The sequence below is a fragment of the Chlorocebus sabaeus genome, chromosome 9 (assembly GCF_047675955.1).
Source record: "Chlorocebus sabaeus isolate Y175 chromosome 9, mChlSab1.0.hap1, whole genome shotgun sequence".
NCBI lineage: Eukaryota > Metazoa > Chordata > Mammalia > Primates > Cercopithecidae > Chlorocebus > Chlorocebus sabaeus.
This window is the reverse complement of record NC_132912.1, coordinates 12,649,387-12,671,751: the sequence shown is the minus strand read 5'-3', so window position 1 is coordinate 12,671,751 and position 22,365 is coordinate 12,649,387. Positions and strand designations below refer to the sequence as shown.

At 47.7% G+C, this 22,365-nt stretch overlaps 1 protein-coding gene across 5 annotated transcripts in view; it reads right to left on the bottom strand.

Moving 5' to 3' along the window:
• The window catches only part of CAMK1D (calcium/calmodulin dependent protein kinase ID), a 490,514-nt gene that overhangs the window by 331,878 nt on the left and 136,271 nt on the right, over positions 1-22,365 (bottom strand). The window contains exon 1 of one of the 5 annotated variants that reach the window (XM_008002271.3): positions 16,022-16,594. The exons of the other annotated variants lie outside the window; for them this stretch is intronic. Coding sequence (XP_008000462.1) covers positions 16,022-16,050 — 29 coding nt within the window. The 5' untranslated portion in view covers positions 16,051-16,594. Of the gene's footprint in view, positions 1-16,021; positions 16,595-22,365 lie in introns of those variants that run through there. 5 annotated transcript variants of the gene reach the window in all.

The following is a 22,365-nucleotide window of genomic DNA, read 5'->3' as shown; positions in this document are numbered from 1 at the left end:
TTCATTTCCTCCAAGCACCTAGCACAGAGCCGTGCATACAACAGACACTACGTAAATACCTGGAAGGAACGAACACATGAATGGCACATGACACGGCAATCCTGCGGAACAGCGCTGAGCACAGGCACTCATGCCCCAGGTAAGCTGAGGATTCTGCACACCTGAAGTCCCCCTCACCCCTTACCAGACGATAAACTAGCACCAGAATTTCTCAATCTGTGCACCTCTTAGTGAGTTTCAGCCAGTGCACAGCGCTCTGAATATACAAGGGCTCAATAAAAATGTGAAGGCTAAGTAAATTCTGCCCCTAGGGCACTATTTACGGGAAAAAAAATAACCAAAATAAACAGGAAATTGCTACGACCCACTTAGGCTGGGACTACCGACTTCCCCTTTCCCTGTGTTTTCCATCATTGCTTTGTGAGCAGAATGGATTGAGTTGAGGGCGAGGTGGAGTATGGAAAAGGGAATGGGGTTTGGAGTCAGGGGGACAGGGATCTGGGTGCCAGATATGCCCATGATTAGCCCAGAGGTCTTTGGCACGCTGCCTCTGGAAGCTTCACTTTCTTCATCTGTAAGAGGAAATGTAACGCCAACCACAGGAGGTTATTGTGAGGTTGCATTGAAGCAATCTACGTGAAAGTGTTCACACAATAGGCAGTTAATAACAGCACAGTCTTCAAGCTAACAAGAGAACGTGATCATGTCATTTTTAATCAACAAATAAGAGGCGTACAACATACTTGTGTACTTCACTGCTAAGTCCCTTGCAAAGAATCCACACTTGGTGTCTAATAAAAGGAAGGTTGATTCAAGGACAAATTGGCAGGATGCCCAAGCCTGTTTAGCTGGATAATCTTATCTAAACTGAAGCCCAGGAAGGTTCAGTGACTCGTCCAAGGTCACAAGGCAAAGGGTGGGGTCAGGCTTCAGAATCTGATCTTTTCTACTGTATACCTCAACTTCTTACTTTTCCAGTAGAATTCTCAATCTCTGGAATGGCACGCCACCCAGCCCCGGCAATGGCAGCAAAGGCCCCTCCATGCCCGCAGGGAAAGGGTTCCAGTGCTGGCTGCCTGTCACCACCAGAGCAGATTCACCCTGGGCAATGCTGTGTCTCACTGACCTCTAGGCTCAGTGAGGTCTGAGAAGAGGTGAGCCAGGTCCCCAAAGGGACTAATTCTGACCCAGGAGACAAAGAAACAAGTCAGACAGAGGTTTTTTGGGGGGATTTTTTGGTTTTTGTTTTGTGTCTTTGAAACAGAGTCTTGTTCTTGTTGCCCATGGGGGCGTGCAGTGGCACGATCTCAGCTCACTGCAACCTCCACCTCCGAGGTTCAAGCGATTCTCTTGCCTCAGCCTCCCAAGTAGCTGGGATTACAGGCACCCTCCACTATGCCCAGCTAATTTCTGTATTTTCAGTAGAGACGGGGTTTCACCATGTTGGCCAGGCTGGTCTCGAACTCCTGACCTCAAGTGATCTGCCCACCTCGGCCTCCCAAAGTGCTGGGATTACAGGCATGAGCCACCACATGTGGCCCAGACAGCTTTCTTCTAACTCCAAATACTTCACAGAGCCACAGACTATGCCTTCTTGGAGCATCCTGGTGCTGTCACGGTCCTAAATGATCCGTGGACTGGTCCTCTTCCTGTAATTCCCTCTCCTTGAATAGACCATAGCCAGTGTCAATCTCTCCCAGAGCTATGGTAAGGTTCCAGAATTCTGCTTGGCAGAGACACCCTGTTATGTAACGGGGCTGCTAACTCCCACCAATCTCTTGTGAAAGACTTTCCTCAAAGCAGCTAAGGGCAGACAACCAACCAACGACCTTAAGTTCTTCGCTGCTTGGTCTGCTCTAAGGTGAAAATCCCTCCTCTCTCAAACCCTTGTGTTGGAGAAAAGCAGAAAAATAGCCTTCCTTTGTGTGCTTCCAGCCAAATCCTGTCAAAAAACCCTGGTATGCCACCTCCCAGACACCGAGCCTCCTTGGAAAACATTCGGATCTGGGGGGAAATCAATCCTAATGCCTCAGGGCCAGCCACATCAAAGTGTTTATTTCTGCTTTCGGTTCTGACACGTCTTTCTTTTTTCATTTGATTTTTTTTCAGAAGGAACTGGAAGGTAAGAAAATCATGAAATATGCATGTAGATATGGATTGTGGGCAGCACAGACAAAGCAGGATTCTTACCAGAATGAGAAGAGGGATCCGCTCCTGGCAATGAAATGAGACCCAAGACCATCCATCCGCATCTTACTGAGGTTACTGGTCACCCTAAGTGACCTCATCAGTTCAGCCTCTGAGTACTGAGATTGATAAAAAGACCACCTAGGAAAGAACTGCCCAGGAAGCTTTTATTTTCCTGGTCTCATTTCCATTCCTCTTGCTTCTAGCTCATTAATCAGCAAATAGCATATACAACTTTAAAGCACTAAGTTCAATACGGATGCAAAAAAAAAAAAAAAAGCTGTAATCTACAAGCCAAGCGAGTAGATTTCATATATGACCCAGGGGAAGGCATTTGCAATCTATGCCTTGATTTATCCACTGCTAAAATTGTGCATGAGTATCTGTTGCCTAAATTCCATTGTGTCAATGCACAGAAATCCTTAATGAGATGATATTCTATGGAAGAAATAGCTCTATAGACAAACCAAGGCAATATTATTATTGCTTCTCGTCATTACCTCTTCATCTGCAAAGTACTAAATTGTACCCCCAACCAGTCTGAATGTAAAGAAGTACGGAGTTCAATGGCAACGACGACTTTGATGATGTCTTGGAGCTCCGAGGTCTGAAGATTAGCTACTTTTCCATCCTCTCTCACCTTGGAGGTCTGCTTCCCTGTCACTCCCCACCACCCAGCTCCCTCTGGAAGCCAGAGTTTCTTTTCAATTTCACCTCCACTCTTCAAGCAGCTGTGGCCTAGCCCTTCCCTAATGATATCCAGTGATGAGAGCTAACTCAGCGCTTCCTGAAGTGCTCCTCCTTTTCTTTAGAATCCAAGCTTTATCCAGGCCGAAAATCGAACACATCAGTGGATGTGGGATTCAGCCATATCTTAGCAAAGAGTTCCTGAATACCTCTCTCTGTGCCAAACCCACCTACTTCTGCCCTAAGGCCTTACCTACTGGATAACGCAGAAGTCTTCTCCCTCGTTCTCCTGGTGCCAGGTGCCCACTCTAAGATCACAGTCACAGAACAAATGAGCTCTTTCCATGCGGCTCAGACCCTCGGCTTGGAGCCCCAGGTCCACACTAAGTCTCTACTGTTTCTAATCACCCTCACGTTCTTCCTTCATCTGTTTCCCTCTTTCCTCCCGCCCTTTCTCATATGGTTTGATTGTGTCCTCACCTAAATCTCATCTTGAATTGTAGCTCCCATAATCCCCATGTGTCATGGGAAGGACCCCGCTGGGAGGTAACCGAATCATGAGGGTGGGTTTTTCCCGTGCTGTTCTCATGATAGTAAGTCTCATGAGATCTGATGGTTTTATATGGGGCAGTTTCCCTGCACATGCTCTCTTGCCTGGTGCCATAGAAGATGTGCCTTTGCTCCCCATTCGCCTTCCGCCATGACTGTGAGGCCTCCCCAGCTATGTGGAACTGTGAGTCCATTAAACCTCTTTTTCTTTATAAACTATCCAGTCTCAGGTATTTCTTCATAGCAGTATGAAAATGGACTAATACGCTTCTCTATCCCACCCAAATAAATATCTTCCTACAACACCCTTCATCTACTGTCCCCAGCCTCTGGACTTTCCAATCTAATCACCTAATTTGCACTTTCTTGCTGCTTCCAAGGCTGAAGTTTAGTCAATTTTCATGAATCAGGCTTTTGTAAAATTGGACTTTTCAAGCCCAGACATTTGGGATACAGACATAAAATTAAAATAAAATATATTAGAGTTTGAGTAGTTGCAGTTCATAATTTTAAACAAGTAAAGTTTATATCAGGTATTGCTGTAAGGGAACACACATCAAATCTTAAACCTAGAAGAATTTAAGCCCAACATAACCATAAAAAGAAACTCAACTTTTTTTTTTTTTTTTTTTTGAGATGGAGTCTTGCTCTGTCACCAGGCTGAGGTACAGTGGCGCAATCTCGGCTCACTGCACCTTCCTCCTCCTGGGTTCAAGTGATTCTCCTGCCTCAGCCTCCTGAGTAGCTGGGACTACAGGCACGCACTACCACACCCTGCTAATTTTTGTATTTTTAGTAGAGACGGGATTTCACCATGTTGGTCAAGATGGTCTCAATCTCTTGACCTTGTGATCCACCTGCCTCGGCCTCCCAAAGTGCTGAGATTAAAGGCATGAGCCACCGCGCCCGGCTCAACTTGTTTTTAAATGCTGTTAACAAAATACATGGAATCAACTCAAATGCCCATCAGTGAGAGACTGGATAAAGAAAATGTGGTACATATACACCATGGAATACGATGCAGCCACAAAAAAGGAGCGAGATCATGTCCTTTGCAGGGACATGGACGGAGCTGGAAGCCATTACCCTCAGCAAACTAATGCAGTAACAGGAAACCAAACACCGCATGTTCCCACTTATAAGTGGGAGCTGAACAATGTGAACACACAGACATAGGGAGGAAAACACCACACACTGGTGCCTGTCGGGACTGGCTGCGGGGGGAAGGAGAGCATTAGGGAAAAGAGCTAATGCACGCCGGGCTTCATACCTAGGTGATGGGTTGACAGGTGCAGCAAACCGCCAGGGCACACATTTCTCTATATAACAAACCTGCACATCCTGCACATGCACCCCAGAACCAAAATAAAAATACAATTTAAATGAATAAATACACGCTGTTAGCAATGGGTTATTTCTGTTGTATTTCCAACGAAAGTTAGGTATTCTCACAGAGACTCCAAGCTGTTCTTCACCAGCTATTCCCTCTTCTAGGGCATAAGGCCCCTGGTTTGGGGCCAGACCCACCTCCCTCAGAATCGAGGCCATAGTTCCACCTTTGCTTGGACATTACCACCCATCAAGCCTCTCCTCATTGACATCAGCTCTGGCCCCTTCTTCTGTGTCCTCTCCTCCATTCTGCTGTCTGGGATGCGGATGCCCCCATTTAGGACTATGCAATCAAGCCACATAAGACAGAGCAACAAGACAGAAACAGCCCGGGTCCCAGACGCCATGAAGAGCCACACGGACCCTAGAGAGAAACAGCCCCTACCCTGGTTTGACCGCAGTTATTTCCAGTCATAGTTCTATGACTTGCAGGCAATCTTCACCCGAACTGATACAGTCATTAAAGTTTAAGTGTCTCAGGTTTAAAACCTTAACACCAACTTCATAAAGACATTAGCAACCAAGGTAATTTACTGAGAATATATCTGTCTACATCCTTTAGAGAACCAGGGAACATTTAAGAAAACACACACATAGGCTAGGCATGATAGGCTAACACCTGTGATCCCAGCACTTTGGGAGGCCGAGGCAAGAGGACTGCTTAAGCTCAAGAATTCAAGACCAGTCTGGGCAACATGGTGAAACCCCATCTCTACAAAAAAAAAGAAAAAAAAAAAATAGAGGGCATGGTGGCACACCCAAGTAGCCCCAGCTACTCAGGAGGCTGAGGTGGGACGACAGCTTGAACCCAGGAGGTAGAGGTTGTAGTGAGCTGAGATAGTGCCACTGCACTCCAGCCTGGGTGACAGAGTGAGACCCTGTCTCAAGAAGGAAAAAAAAAACATATAAAGGAATATTTGAGAAAAAAAGTTTTACCAACAGTAGATAAATATGTATTTCCAATTTTTTAATCTTTCACTCACTAAATCCTCAACAGACAACAATGACTCCTGTTGGACATTCTTCCTTCCTGATTCTATTAGTGTCACATGTTGGAGTCTTTTCGTTCTTTCAAATTGTCCAGATGTTTAATCCTCAACTTTCCAAAGGACGTCGAAAGTTAAATGAACAATATACAAACATGAGCCATTCTGCGATTCTGCATTTCTCAGAGAGCTAAATGTTTTGTGCCATTTATGAGAAAAGAGTCATTGAATTTAAAAATTCAGTTACATTTTTTAAAAACTCGAAAAAACTGACCTATCAAAACAGAAGTGTCTTGGATCATCGGAGAAGGCATATCATGGTTGTAACTAACTGGAAACATCTCTTGATAACATTTAGCTCATTCTAAAGACCCACTCCAATGGCTATCACTATATCCTGCATTATTATAAGGTCATTTGCACACACACCCATTAGAAGAAACAGATGTTCACCTGAATCTGAAATTTTTTTAAAAAGCAAGTAAATTGAAGCCATTTCCTTTTTCACAAATGGTACAGGCTTTACCTGGAGCAACATATTTTTTTGTTCTGAGAAATTCACAAGAATGACAAGATGTGCTTGCTTCAGAATTCACCTGGAATAACCAGATTCTAAGTTTACAGCCCACAAGTTCACAGCTCAGAAGTTCACAGTCCACCTTTCTTTTTAATCGAAGGATTTTGATAGTGGTGTTGTTAATTCACAATAAAAAGGTTTTCCATGAGAAGAAAGTCCATATCTGAGCCACTCTGACCACAGCGATCTCGTTTAGAATCAGTTGTATTACTAGATCTCAAATCCGAAACAATGAGATACTCAGTTCTTAGTCAACCAAACCAATCATGGTGAAAAGTCACACGAAAATTCAAGGCCAGGCTGGGCACAGTGGCTCACGCCTGTAATCTCAGCCTCTTGGCAGGCCGAGGAGGGCAGATCACCTGAGGTCAGGAGTTTGAGATCAGCCTGGCCAACATGGAAAAACCCCGCTTCTACTAAAAATTAAAAAAAAAATTAGCCAGGTGTGGTGGCACACACCTGTACTCCCAGCTACTCGGGAGGCTGAGGCAGGAGAATCGCTTGAACCCAGAAGGCAGAGGTGGCAGTGAGCCAAGATCGCCCCACCGCACTCCAGCCTGGGCAACAAAGTGAGACTCTGTCTCAAAAAACTAAAAAAAGAAAGAAAACTCCAGGCAAAAGCAAATAGGAAATGGACATAAAAATATCTGGCTTTATGATGCAGTAAACTGAAATGCAGGGGTGAGGGCATCAGACTTATCTTCCGACCTATGATTTCCTAAAATAAATATCTATGTGTGTGTACGTAACACTAATATTAAAAATTAGCATGCATTTCCTAAGTACACACCACTTGATAAAGAAAAATGGCTAAAAATAAGCTGTGTACCAAAAATATACCAAGAGAACCTGGCTTGGGATTCAGCATTTTTCATAGATAATCCGCCACAGATAATCTGGCTCTATAACTAAATTTAAGCTTCTTCTAGCATTTCTCTTCCTCTGATGGACTGTGCTATAAATGGCTAAGATTTTTTTCTTGTCAATAATGGCACAACACCTGTCAGACGTGAGACACCCAAACGTGCTGGGCTTTTCAAGACTCCTTTGGGAACCACAGCAGGCTCAGTATTTCCCCCTCCACCAGCACTGTGCTCGAGATGTTCACCATATTAACCCAGGTCTCAAGTCCCAGGAGAAACGTCCTGTGCTCTTCCTTCATCCACCAGCATATTTCCCCTCACCTCCGTCCAACGGCATCCCCACATTTTAAAGCAACATGCACCTCCCATTTGTCCTCCTAAATCTCAGGTGAGGGGAGAGGCTTCCAACAGAAATCCACTGTGACCTCCCTGTGGCGGCTCCGCTGCAATCCACTTACTCCCACCCCACATAACCTAGATAACTAAAAACAGATACACAGGCAGAGCACAGTGGTTCACGCCTGTAATCCCAGCACTTTGGGAGGCTGAGGCAGGCAGATCACCGGAGGTCAGGAGTTCGAGACCAGCCTGGTCAACACAGTGAAACCCCATCCCTACTAAAAATACAAAAATCAGCCAGGCGTGGTGGCGCACACCTGTAATCCCAGCTACTTGGGAGGCTGAAGCGGCAGAATCGCTTGAATCCAGGAGATGGAGGTCACAGTGAGCTGAGATTGCACCACTGCACTCCAGCCTGGGTGACAGAGTGAGACTCTGTCTCAAAAAAAAAAAAGAAAAAGAAAGAAAATTGCAGGTATGTGTGTATACATGCATTTTCTTGTGAGAAGATGCACAGCTTCCATCTGATGTTTCAGACAATGTTAAAAGGTTAAGAACATGTACTCAGTGATCATGGAAGTTTCCTCCCTGCCCCAGCATGCTGAAAGATGGGAGGCTGCTGATGCTGGCCACATCTCCCCAGGACCCCTGTGAGTACCCCAAAGGTAACCCTGCCCAGTCTCACGCTTCAGTCTGTGCTCCTCAACCCTTATAGAAGTCATTTGCTAGCCACGCCACCATTTCTTACAGGACACACCAGCAGGACCTGTCCTGGGGTAGCCCAAGGGACAGACTGCAGACCACGGAAGGTTGTTTCTAGAAACTGTGTCATGAAAAGATTTGCCTACATGGCTCACTGAACATGCCACAATGCCCTGTTATCAACAAGAATACAGAAAGCAAGTGTGCGAGGGTTTCACCCATGAATAAAAGCACCCCGAACCTGCCAGGAACAGGAGCAGAGCCAGGGAAGCCGGGCGTCCACCATCAGCCACAGACAGAGGGAGTGGGGCTTTAAAATCAGTCCCAAAGATGACCAATCCTATACCAAGAAAGTAACAACGGAGAGTCACCTACAGCAACAGGAGCAGCCGTCCTTGTGTACAGCTCAGGGGACCTCAAGCTACCAGCCCGGAGGCTCAGACATGCAGACATGGCTGGGAGCCCACAAATGACTCCTTGGGGTGGTGAGGATCTGCCCTTGGGTCCTGTGGCCCTTAAATGGTCAGTGTCACCATGTGATATTGTGACTGTCACACAGTGGCTGTGTGTGCATTTTTGTTACTACAGTTTCATTTCATTTCATTTCATTTGAGACGAGGTCTCACTGTGTTGCCCAGGCTGGTCTTAAACTCTTGACCTCAGGCAATCCTCCCACCTCCACCTCCCAAGTAGCGGGGATTACAGGTGTGTGCCACTGCATCTAGCTATTTTTTTGTAGAGACAGAGTCTCACTATATTGCCCAGGCTAGTCTTAAACTCCTGGCCTCAAGCGATCCTCCCACATCAGCTTCCCAAAAGCATGCGAGCGGATGGCAGGTATGAGCCATTGCACCCAGCCTTTTCTTTTTCTTTTCTTTTTTTTTTTTTTTTTTTGAGATGAGGTGTTACTCCAGTTTCCTAGTAACCATAACCCCATGGTTTGATTTCTCTGTTCATGGCAGGAATAGCAGAATTTCACCATGATGGCTGCTCAGGCTCTGCCACAAACCTGGCACCATGAAGGGCAGCCCCAGAGTGGAAGGAGCTGGGCCTGCAACCACAACAGCCATGGCAGGGGCTTCCCACTGTCATCCTCTCAAAAAGACCCTGTGAAAAAAAGAAAAAAATTAAGCCTCCAGTCAGAAATGCATTAAACAGGCCAGGCACGATGGCTCACACCTGTAATCTCAGTATTTTGGGAGGCTGAGGCAGGCGGATCACTTGAGGTCAGGAGTTCGAGACCAGCCTGGCCAACATGGTGAAACCCCATTTCTACTAAAAATAAAAAATTAGCCAGGGGTGGTGGTGGTGCCTGTAATCCCAGCTATTTGGGAGGCTGAGGCAGGAGAATCGCTTGAACCCGGGAGACGGAGGCTGCAGTGACCGAGATGGCACCCCTGAACTCCAGCCTGGGTGACAGAGTGAGACTCTGCCTCAAACAAAAAAAAGAAATTCTTTAAAACAGAAGGAGACTAAGAAGCATGGCTACAGAGCTTTTAATGACTTTATCAACAATTAGCAACCAGGGCCGGCCTCCCTGTGCCAGACTCTGAAGGAAACGCTCATGATTTCAGTCCATCCTCTCGGCGATACTGGGAGGTGTTACCCCACTTCGTAGGTGAGGAAAGGCAGGTACAACCTGTCCACTGCCTGCAGCTCAACAGGACACCTAGGGCTGACTTACAGGATCTTTTATTCTGGTAGAATTTCCTTTCATACAAGGAAATTCCCACCCACCCATCCCCTCACAACAGAAAAAATATATACATTTCCTTATTTTTGTATCACCTCCAAAAATATTTTTTGAATGACCTTGGCCTATGAGGCAGCAGTCATTTTCTAATAACAAAAAAGGGTTAGTGCTCCTGGCAGAAGCACTATCACCTAGTTCAACCTCTGTCACTGGTGTGAAGACCACCACATCCAGCCCGATGAACTCAATTAATCACCATCAGTTACACACCAGAACAGCACAGCCAAATGTTCCCAGGGATTTCCTAGCAAAGCCTGAGGTTCCATCTTCAAACACCTGCACACACACATGCGCGCGCGCACACACACACTCTCATACCCTCCAGTGATGCAGTTACAACCAAGTGAGCACGGGGCCAGGTGATTCTAGCAAAAACACAGAAATCAGCATGTCTCAAATCCCAGCATCTGCACAGAACCATTTTCCTTATTTTCCTTCATGGAAATTCCCAACTAAACCTGAGTTTGTTTCTGGAAATCATTTTGTTCCATTAACGTTTTAAGAACCATTTTTTATGGATACCTAATAGTTGGACATATTTATAGGGCATGTGTGACATTCTGATGTGTGCGTACAGTATGTCATCACCAAATCAGGGTATTTAGGACATCTATCATGCGCTAACATTTACCATTTCTCTGTGGTTTTTCTTTTTTCTTTTTGGCTCATTGCAACCTCTGCCTCCCGGGTTCAAGCGATTCTCCTGCCTCAGCCTCCTGAGTGGCTGTGATTACACACATGTGCCACCACACCTGGCTAATTTTTGTATTTTTAGTAAAGACAGGGTTTCACCACGTTGGCCATGCTGGTCTTGAACTGACCTCAGGTGATCAGCCTGCCTCGGCCTCCCAAAGTGCTGGGATTACAGGCATGAGCCGCCGCACCCGCCCTCTTTGTAGTTTTTCTTTTCGTTATAGAGTGAATAATTTCACTATAGAGTGAATATCGGTGAGACTGCCCTAACTCTATCACACTAAGAAAGTAATAATGTTCTGCTACTTTTTCTCAACGCCCTCCCTCTGTCCATCCTCTGTCAGAATACCCCTTTCTCCCATATCACTCTCCTGACTTCCCATTAAGCTGAGGAGCCGGCCCCCCAATTCCCCCTCCACACCACAGGACCTAACAGCCCCGGGCAGCAAAATAACCTTGTCCCAGCACCCTGCAAGTAGCTGGCTTTAATGACAGTTCCAAGAACCGTCTCACCATTTCACTACACTTATCACACCCAAAACAATGTCCTCAGGCAGGACGGAAAGAACCTGCAAGTGATTGCCCAGGCCCAAGTAAGGCTTCACAGGAGCGGCCAGGGCTGGGTAGAGCAGGCGAGCTGCTGTCACTCAGAGGCCCTCGGAGACGGCACCCAGGAAAACCCTCCCGACAGCAGTGACTGAAGACATACCTGCATGGCACCCACGCCTCCCCTGCTCCAGCCAAGGTGCCACCGACACCTCCAGAGCCCAAACCCATGAGTGTGGCTGCCCCGTTCACGCCTGCCCCACACTCCCTCGAGCCAGAGAACATCACGTCCAGCAACACATTCCTCTCCGGCTGAATGCTGGAATGCTGGTGTCGGTGTCGGGGCACCTGGAAGCTACAGGGACATCATCAGCCCATGGTCCCACAGAACCAGCTTCACCTAAAAACAATCGCTGACACCAGAGAGTTCACCTCGGGCAAACTTCCGTGAGAGCTGCAGGTAACAGGTCAGACATGATGGTGCAGGAGATTAAACAGAGGGGAAAAACGGCTCGTCCAGCATAACTACCGTGAAGGCAAAGGTGGAAGTTGTCCCATTCGTTTATGTCATGTAAACCAGGCATCTCCAACCTCTGGTTAGGAAGGAGCTGCACAGAAGAAGTGAGCAGGGAGAAAACGAGCGAAGCTTCATCTATATTTCTCCCTCCTCCCAGCGTCACCCCAAGAGCCCGTTGTTAAACATGTACCAGCACACCACTGGCCTGTTTCCCTATCGCTTGATCGGAATGATCCTTATGGAAGCACAAATGACTTCACTGTCACTAAATCCAAGGGACACTTTTTAGTGTTTATTTTTCTTCAACTCTCCAGGAGGTTTGAGAGCTGATCCTTCCCTCCCTCCTGAGCCTCCTCTCCTGCCTGGCTTCTGGGACTCACTGCTGACTTTTCTTCATTTCTAAGCACGTGTTTTCAGGCCTTGGACACCAGGGGTCCTCAGCCTGCGGGCCATGCACCGGTACCAGTCTGAGGCCTGTTAGAAACCAGGCTGTATAGGCCAGGCGCGGTGGCTCACGCCTGGAATCCCAGCACTTTGGGAGGCCAAGGCAGGTGGATCACGAGGTCAGGAGATCGAGACCATTCTAGCTAACACGGCAAAACCCCGTCTCTACTAAAAAATACAAAAAATTAGCCGGGCGAGGTGGCGGGCGCCTGTAGTCCCAGCTACTCAGGAGGCTGAGGCAGGAGAATGGCGTGAACCTGGGAGGCGGAGCTTGCAGTGAGCTGAGATCGCACCACTGCACTCCAGCCTGGACGACAGAGTCAGACTCCATGTCCAAAACAAAACAAAACAAAAACAAACAAACAAACAAAACCAGGCTGCACAGCAGGAAGGGAGCGGCAAGTGAGGGAAACCTCATCTGACTTTACAGTCGCTCCCCATCCCTCACATCACTGCCTGAGCTGTGCCTCCCGTCAGGTCAGTGGCGCCATTAGATTCTCATAGGAGCCTGAACCCTATTGTGAACTGCACACGCGCCGGATCCAGGTTCCACACTCCTTATGAAAATCTAATGCCTGATGATCTGTCACTGTCTCCCATTACCCCCAGATGGGACTGTCTAGTTACAGGAAAACAAGCTCAGGGCTCCCACTGGCTCTACAATGATGGTGAGTTGTAGAATTATCTCATTATATATTACAATGTAATAATAGAAGTAAAGTGCACAATAAATGTCATGTGCTTGAATCATCCCAAAATCATCCACCAATCCGGTCCACAGAAAAATGGTCTTCCATGAAACCGGTCCCTGGTGCCAAAAAGGTTGGGGACTGCTGCTGGAGACAGTCTGTATTCACGGCAATCTCCTCTGCCATCTGCACTATCTGGAGTCACTGCTTATGTTCACAGTGAGTTGATCCGTGGAGTCCATTTTGTGCCCTGTAGAAGATGCTCTAAAGAGTTATTTCCTCATACTATACTCATCCAGGGTGCACAGGGGAAACACGGAGTGTTAACCACCATCACATCCGGAACTTGGGCACCCACCTCTGTGATTTCAGGGGATTTGGAAGGCTTCTCCAGAAAAAAAAAATCTGCACCCATTCAGCAGTCAACCCTGCAAACCTGTCCCAGACTTGCAACTCTATGAAGTACAATAGCAAGCTGTTAGCAGTCACTTCTACTTAGAGTGAATGGGGTTGGGAGAATTACAGGGAATGATGGCTATGAAGGGAGTGGAGCTTGGAAAAGAGGTTTCCTGGGATCTTAGGAAATACCATTGGATTTCCCCGGCTTGTGTTCATTACAGGAAGTCACCCTGTTTGAGATCCTGAAATGCCAAGGTTATTTCAACAAGGCCAGAGGAGCCATCAACCCATGTCTATTTAGTAAGTGTAGATTAAATAAGTATTTTTATGCTGCAGGTAATTTGCTGTCCCAAATCCACACTTTCCATTTCAGCTAATATTGACATTTGCTGAATACTGCTCAGGGTCTGCAGAGAACCAACACTCTTCTGTTAGAACAGAGAGAAAAATCACAGTCCCAGTGACTCCTCAGAACAGACAGCATCTTTCTCAAGACAAAAGCCCCTTGTGGGATCCACAATAAGTGATTCCACTTACTTGACACCTTTCTTCTGGGATCTGTGGCATTGCAATGATGAGCTAAGCTCGCTGCAGGCACTGATTTGAAAAGGACTCAGGCATGACTTTGGAGTCAACCCAATAAAATCAAACTCAAATCAACAAAAGTACAAATCAACTCAAGCTGTCTCTGCCACAGGCCAACTCCCAGGTCCATGTTAGCTGATAGAGAACAGTCGCTGAAATAAGTCATCAAATTATAAGTCTTGTGAATTGATCAATACGGTCACTCAATTTGATGAATTAGAGGCTGGAAGCAGTGTGGGGTAGTTTATTTGAAATAATCCATGTATTCTTGGAAGAGTTCATATAAATCAAAATTTTCCATACAAAAGAGGAAACCAGATAATTAAAGGGACCTTGAGGAGAAGCCTATTTTAATGTAAAAATTTAGCTCCTAAAATGATGAGAACATATGAACATAATGCGAGGGACAGCAGACACCAGGGCCTCCTTCAGGGTAGAGGATGGGAGGAGGTAGGGGATCAGAAGAAATCACTATTGGTTACTAGGCTTAGTACCTGGGTGATGAAATAATCTGTACAACAAACCCCCGTGACATGAGTTTACCTGTGTAACGAACCTACACGTGTACCCCTGAACCTAAAATAAAAGGTGCATTTTTTTAATTAGCTCCTAAATTTCTCCTTTTGCCCAGGTTTGTTTTATGTGTGAATATTTTTACATTTTCAGAGACAGGATCTCACTCTGTCACCCAGGCTGGGGTGTAATGGTGCAATCATGGCTCGCTGCAGCCTCAAACTCCTGGGCTCAAGTGATCCTCCCTTCTCAGCCTCCCAAGTAGCTGGGACTACAGGCATGAACCACAGTGCCTGGTAATGCATGAAATGTTTTAAAAGTGGGCCCCTCAGGGCTGTAAGCCTCTGGCTCACTGCCTATAACACAAAGATTATACAGAGAGACCCCAAATTTCACTGCTCTGCTTCACTGCTGCCTTTTTAGAAAATCTTTTAACAGAGAAGCTGGCATTTTGGCTGGGCTACAAAGTAGGAGTTTACTCGGCAGATAGTTGTATTAGGGTTCTCCAGAGAAACAATACTAATAGTGTCTGTGTGTGTGTGTGCGCGCGCGCGTGCACATGCACACGTGGGTACATGGTGTATGATTTATCATAAGGAATTATAAGAGACTGGCAAGTCCCGGCCAGGCGCGGTGGCTCATGCCTGTAATCCCAGCACTTTGCGAGGCTGAGGCAGGTGGATCACAAGGTCAGGAGATCGAGACCATTCTGGCTAACACAGTGAAACCCCATCTCTACTAAAAATACAAAAAATTAGCTGGGCGTGGTGGCAGGTGCCTGTAGTCCTAGCTACTCAGGAAGCTGAGGCAGGAGAATGGCCAGAACCCAGGAGGTGGAGTGTGCAGTGAGCCGGGATCGTGCCACTAGGTGATAAGAGCGAGACTCTGTCTCAAAAAAAAAAAAAAAAAGAGAGAGAGAGAGACTGGCAAGTCCCAAGACTCGCAGAATAAACAGCGTGTGCGCGCGTGTGTGTGTGCACGCGCACACACGTGCACAGCTGCATGGGTACTTGATTTATTATAAGGAATTATAAGATGCTGGCAAATCCCAAGACCTGTAGCGTATGTCAACAAGCTGGAGACTAGACTCTCTGCTAGTCTTGTGGCACCTTGCCATGGTCCCTGGGAGGGAAACTGCCTTCAAATCAGGCCCTCTGCGTGACACGGTAGCCAGAGCCCAGGATGGATACCAAGGACTCACTAGAACACAGCTGAACTTGGCTCTGCTGCGAATAGCGCTGCTACAAGAGACAGACGCATACTCACAGGGTTATCAGGTGTTAAGCCCTAGTTAATCTGCAGGGGAAAAAAGTAATATGACATCTTGGCATTTTTAGCAATTCTCTTCTGAAAGTTCCAACCTTCCCTTATCGGTGACCCTATCTGAACTCATGACTCCTCGAGAAAACATTCACATTTCCTGTTTGCAGATAAAGAAGCTGAATTTTGAGCAGTATGGCAGAAGCACCACAATCTGGCAGTCAGAATCTAAGTCCCACCCTCCCTTCCGGGACTCCTGAAGCACTTACAGCCCCAACAAGCAGTGCCTCTGCAGCCTGCAGACCCGCTGGCTCCCTGTGACCAGCCCTCCACTCTCCTTCACCTGGGACAGGCAGGTGGTGGCACATACATGTGCAGCTGGGGGCACCTCGTCGCTGAACCTGGGAGCCAAGCTTCACCACCATCGTGCTGCCTGTTTCTACTCACTCCCCCACGACAGAAGGCACAAGGAGCTCCACGGCCAGACAGAATCGCCAGGAAGCCCTGACCATCCCAGGAGCCACCGGTGGCCACAGTCCTTCAGCTCCCCAGGGACAGCCAAGAGGCAGCCACGTCCCTCTACCCGGTAGCTCCTCCTCCCCTAGCTTGGTGTCACTCACTCGCTGCAATAATCTGCCTTAGCCATGTTCGCTAAAAATACACTTCGCCTCTCGGTTACACTTACTAATGCATTCTATTTCAGGCCTGTTTGCATTCTTGCTTAGAAATACCCGTATGGGGAGCAGTGAAAACATGCAAGACGTGAGGGCAACTTTCCCTCCCGAAAGCCTCCTCTCTGTCCAGCTGTGCTCGGCACACCAATCTGAAAAGCAAATCTTTCCATACCGGATGGTAATTGGTGACATTACAGAAAAGGCCTGGGGTAGGAGGAGAAGGGAAGAAGCCAGTAAGAGCAGAGATTTCTGCGGGGCACACCATGGGGTACCCCTGCTTCCTGCTCCTCACACCTGCCCTCCCACGGACACGCCCAGCCCAGTCCCGCCCAGAGTCACTGTGCCCACAGGAGCAGCTGCAGAGTGGCCTCTCCATTGGAGTCGCATGCCACGTGTTAGAAGCCTGGAGAACATCTCGAGAGAGCCACAAGCTAGGCTCTACTCCACGAGCCGCCCCCTGGAAGACGCTTTCCACATCTGAGGCCAGGGGACGTCATCGCTTCCACTGCATAGTGGTCCCCATGAATGAGCTCATCCGCCCCGCAGCTATTTCCCTGCCTGGCTTCCACCATCTTGGAAGAGCAAGTGAGTTCGGCTGCCAGTGGCTCCCTGACTTGGCTGGCGTTTCCAAGAACTTCTGCTCTCTCCTATAATTAAGGAGGATAATGACAGCTCTCCATCTCCGATCTCTGCCTTCCTGCAGGGAAGGAGGCAGAAGAACGATTGTGTGATCAGTGTTTAAAGTCCTTAATTCATGTTTCTTCTTCCTGTTTCAGCCCAGGATCTCCTATAATTGACCCTCCTGCCTCCGAACACAGAGTTCACGCATTTTCCTCTATCTGGAGGTGAAACATGAAGAGAGATGGTGACTTGGTGCTGCCAGCTGCAGAGCAGGCGGGGCCGGAAGCAGGGATTGCAATGCCCGGTGGGAAGCTGAAAGCAGGGAGGAGGCTGAGCCGGAGCTCAGAGCCCAGCTGGTGCATATTCATGTCTTCCTTATTGCAAAGCTCATGGGTGACGGACACTTGGACGCACATAGTGAAGCATTTGGAACGCCACCCAAGCCTGCCTTCTACAGGTCCAGGATCGTGGCTGCAGGCACCAACCTCACACCTCCATGAAGTCACCAGGTCACCAGCTATGAAATCAGCTCATTAAAATTGGAGGCCGAGCACAGTGGTTCATGCCTGTAATCCCAGCACTTTGGGAGGCCGAAGTGGGTAAATCACCCGAAGTCAGGAGTTTGAGACCAGCATGGCCGACATGGCAAAACCTGGTCTCTACTAAAAATACAAAAATTAGCTGGGCATGGTGGTGCACGCCTATAATCTCAGCCACTTGGAAGGCTAGGGCAGGAGAATCACTTGAACCTAGGAGGCGGAGGTTGCAGTGAGCCAAGATCACACCACTGCACTCCAGCCCGGGCAACAGAGTGCGACTCTGTCTCAAAAAAAGAAAAAAAATATTAAAATTGGATCTCTGTTTTTAGAGGCCAGGTGTGATGACTCCGGCCTGTAATCCCAGTGCTTTGGGAGGCCCAGGCGAGAGGATCACTTGAGGCCAGGAGTTTGAGATGACCCTAAGCAACATAACAAGGCCACGTCTCTACAAAAAATAAAATTTATAAATAATTTTTTTTTAAATAGAAATTAAAAAAAAAAATTTAACTTGAGACTGCTATAATCCCAGCACTTTGGGATACAAAGGCGGGCAGACTGCTTGAGCCCAGGAGGTCAAGAACAGCCTGGGCAACACAGCAAGACCCTGTCTCTACAAAAAAATGCAAAAGTTAGCCAGGCGTGGTGGTGCACACCTGTAGTCTCAGCTACTTGGGAGGCTGAAGTGGAGGATCGCTTGAGCCCGGGAGGTTAAGGCTGCAGTAAGCTATGATCATGCCACTGCACTCCAGCCTGACTGACCAAGTGAGACCTTGTCTCAAAGAAAAATTAAATTAAAATATAAAGCATGAGACTGAATGATGCTCCACAAACAAAGAATGGAGTCTCCCACAGGGTGGAATTTAGGGGCTACACCCGGGTCCACCTAGAGAGCAGTGCAGGGCAGGGAGGAAGCTGGGCATTAGAACGGGAGATGAGAAGAAAAACGGGAACAGGGATAAGAGAAATGAGTGTTTTTCTAACCATATTATCTCTTTCGCTGGCAGCGTGATGTGGGTAGGGAAAGGGTTATTAACCACCTGAAATATGAGATCCTACCGTCTGAAAATGTCCTGAACCGCAGCAGCAGCAATGTTATTTATGGCGGTCTCTTCCACCCTTAGTAACAGAAAGCGCGGCTGTGAACAGGGAGCTCTCCAGCACTGTCGTGACATCCCACTGGTGAGTTCAGAGACCAAAATTAGCCCTGTCTCCTGGCAGTCTACCTTCAGGTGCTACCACTGAATGCAATCACATGCGCATAACAAAAGATAGTCACAGCCACAGGCTGTTCATCAAGCTGACCCAGTAGGTGTCCATGCAAATGTGTGTGTCACATATACACGCATATGGGGGAAAAACCCACTAGCACTCAGGAAAAGTTCCCCAGGTTCCCAGGCCTCATCCTTTTGCATTTTCTCTGCTATTCCTCTAAGTCTAGCTTCCAAGACAGAAGAATTCACTGCTTCAAGAGAAAAAAAAAAAAATCTATTATTCCAACTTTCTTTCCTGGAGCATAAAGAGTGAAAGTGGCCGGTGAGATTTCTTCAGCACGAAGAAAGTTACTTCTCCATTTCAGCTTTCGGGTGTTATAAAACAAGTGGGGATGCAAGCGCTGACCTGGAGGTCCCCTAGGTGGCCCTACATCTCCACCCAGCTCCAAAGGTGACCTGCGGGAAGGGCCTCATTCCCTCCAGAACCACCCCCAGCTTCCCAATGTGCTGCTGGGCACAGCCTGCAAACTCTAGGGGGCAGGGGCGGGGTGAAGAAAGGAGAGGAGGCAGGAGCCAGCGCGATGCTACAGGTTCACGTCCCTCTTTTCAGAGACAAGCTAAGAGGATTAAAGAGGTAATTGTTGCTTCTGGAGCTCTTCAGCTATAAGATGCTCTATAAATACCGATAACCACCCCCTCAAGGGAAACACATTTCATTACAGTGGAGGTAAATGCTGCATCAGCCTGCAAGAAAGATGTGATGGATCACGAAGGGATTTGCTGCCATTCTAAGCACACTGATGGAGAGTAACTAGTAAGCATCATGAGTAACCCACACATTGTCCAGCTCCGACTGGAGGCCCGAGCTCCCTGGGCTGCTTGTAATGGCCCAATGGGTTCTTCCTGCCCACTCCACAGACAAAAGCAATTCGTTGAGACATGACATTGCAATAAAGAGAGTTTCGGCCAGGCGTGGTGGCTCATATCTGTAATCCCAGCGCTTTGGGAGGCCAAGGCGGGCAGATCACCAGGTCAGGAGTTTGAGACCAGCCTGACCAACATGATGAAACCCCGTTTCTACTAAAAATACAAAAATTAGCTAGGCATGGTGGCACACGCCTGTAATTGCAGCTGCTCAGGAGGCTGAGGCAGAAGAATCACTGGAACATGGGAGGCAGAGGTTGCAGTGAGCTGGTTCGTGCCATTGCACTCCAGCCTGGGAATCAGAGTGAGACTCCATTGCAAAAAAAAGAAAGAAAGAGTTTAATTGACACAAGGCTGGCCACGCAACATGGGAGACAGGTTATTACTCAAATCAACCTCAGAGATGACGGTTTTTCAAGGATAGTTTACTGCGTCAGGGGCTAAGGGAATGGGTGCTGCTGATTGGCTAGGAATGCAATCATAGGGGTTTGGAAAATGGTCCTGGTGCACTGAGTCCATTTCTATGTGGGGCTACGGGACTGGCTGAGCCAAGAGTTGAGGGTCCAGGTAGGGCCACCTGGTCATCAAAAATGCAAAAGCTGGAAAAGACATCTCAAAAGGCCCATCATAGGTTCTAACATCACAATAGTGATGTTATCTACTGGAGTAATTGGGGAAGTTGAAAATCTTGTGATCTCTGGAATAATGGCTGGTAACCATTTAATTACGCCCATGTCTTAGCAGAATTCAGGCTGCTCTCATCCTCCTAACCTGGTGGCCTTTCATTATGAGTTTTATAAAAGCAGCTTAGTTTGGGGAAAAGGCTATTATCATTTAAACTATAAACTAAATTTCTCCCAAAGTTAGCTTGACCCAAGCCCAGGTATGACCAAGGGCCGTTGGAGGTTAAGGGCAAGATGGCAGTTGGTTAGATCAGATCTCCTTCACCGTCTCATTTTTTCTCACTGTTACAATTTTTGCAAAGGCAGTTTCATTCTTGCATCTCATATATGTATACATTTCCATCTGGCCATCCAATGTGCACTTATTAAGCACCAACTCTGTGCCTGAGAGGCAGTGGAATCTAGCAGTTGGGTGCATGGGCTCTGGGGCTAGGGAGCCTGGTGGGGATCCTGGTTCTGCCTGCTCATCAGCTACATGGCCTTAGGCAAGTCCCTTAACCTCTGTGTCCTCCCTTTCCTCCTCTGTAACATGGGGGCGATAAGAGAACCCACCCCAGGAGGTTATTGTGAGAATTCAACAAGATCATCTGAGTCCAAGTGGTTAGACCCTAACTGACACACAGCAAGTGCTATTGAAGGGATGGCTATTAGAGGTACCTAGCAAATATATGGCTCTATAGTATTTTGTTTATTCCTTGAATTTTTTTTGTTGTTTGTCTGTTTTTTGTTTTTTGTTTTGAGATGGAGTCTTGCTCTGTCGCCCAGGATGGAGTGCAGTGGTGCTATCTCGGCTCACTGCAACCTCTGCCTCCCGGGTTCCAGTGATTCTCCTGCCTCAGCCTCCCGAGTAGCTGAGACTGCAGGCATATGCCACTATGTCCAGTTCATTTTTGTATTTTTAGTAGAGACAGGATTTCAGTTGGCCGGGCTGGTCTCGAACTCCTGACCATCCATCTCGGCCTCCCAAAGTGCTGGGATTATAGGTGTTAGCCACCGAGCCCGGCCAACTATTTTAAATTAGATTATTTTAGTATCAACAACTAGAGGAAACAGGTAGGATCTGCCAAGCAGGTGTGGACCAAGCCCTTACCCAGTGACCAGAGATGTGTGGGAAACAGACAAGAAGCAGAAGACAAGGTCACTGAATTTGGAGCTTACCAGGGCTTCAACAACGAAGGGGTGCTTAGGCCGTTTTTCAGTCTTTGGCTGCCAGGCAGTGGCATTTGAGCAGGGGCAGAAAGCAGAGCATGTATCCAGGACATTGTTGAGAACTACGGGCACAGAGTGATAATAAACAGCAGACTGCATTTTAGTGGATTTTATTGTTGCTTTAAGTTCTGCGTAGACAATGCACTCCCTCGGCTCCTCCTGCCCCATCCCTTTGCCTTGTCACACCCGTGCATGCCAGGATCCCAGCCAGAAGAAAGAAGAACCGCTCTCCTGAACCTACCACCAGAAGCCCTCAGTGCGTCCTGAGCAGTGACAGGCTCCCCTCTGCTGCAGGCTCCTGAGCTGTACATACCCTAAGGCCAGAGCACATCTGCTGGGCGAGAGACAGGCCCAGGGGACAGTCCCTGTCCTGCCCCTTGGCTGAGTGGGAGACTCAGCACCATGCCGCTCAAAGCATGGTCCCCACAGCAGCAGTAGCAGCAGTGGCAGCAACAGCAGCAGCAGTGCTGCCTGGGAACTTGTTAGAAATGCAGCTTCTCGGCTGGGCTCAGTGGCTCGCACCCGTAATCCCATCACTTTGGGAGGTTGAGGCAGATGGATCACCTGAAGTCAGGAGTTCAAGACCAGCCTGCCCAACATGGTGAAATCCCATCTCGACTAAATACAAAAAATTAGCCAGGCGAGGTGGTGCACGCCTGTAATCCCAGCTACTCGGGAGGCTGAAGCAGGAGAATCGCTTGAACCCGAGAGGCAGAGGTTGCAGTGAGCCAGAATTACACCATCGCGCTCCAGCCTGGGCAACAAAAGTGAAACTCCGTCTCCAAAAAGAAAAAAAAAAAAATGCAGCTTCTCCAGCATCATCGGG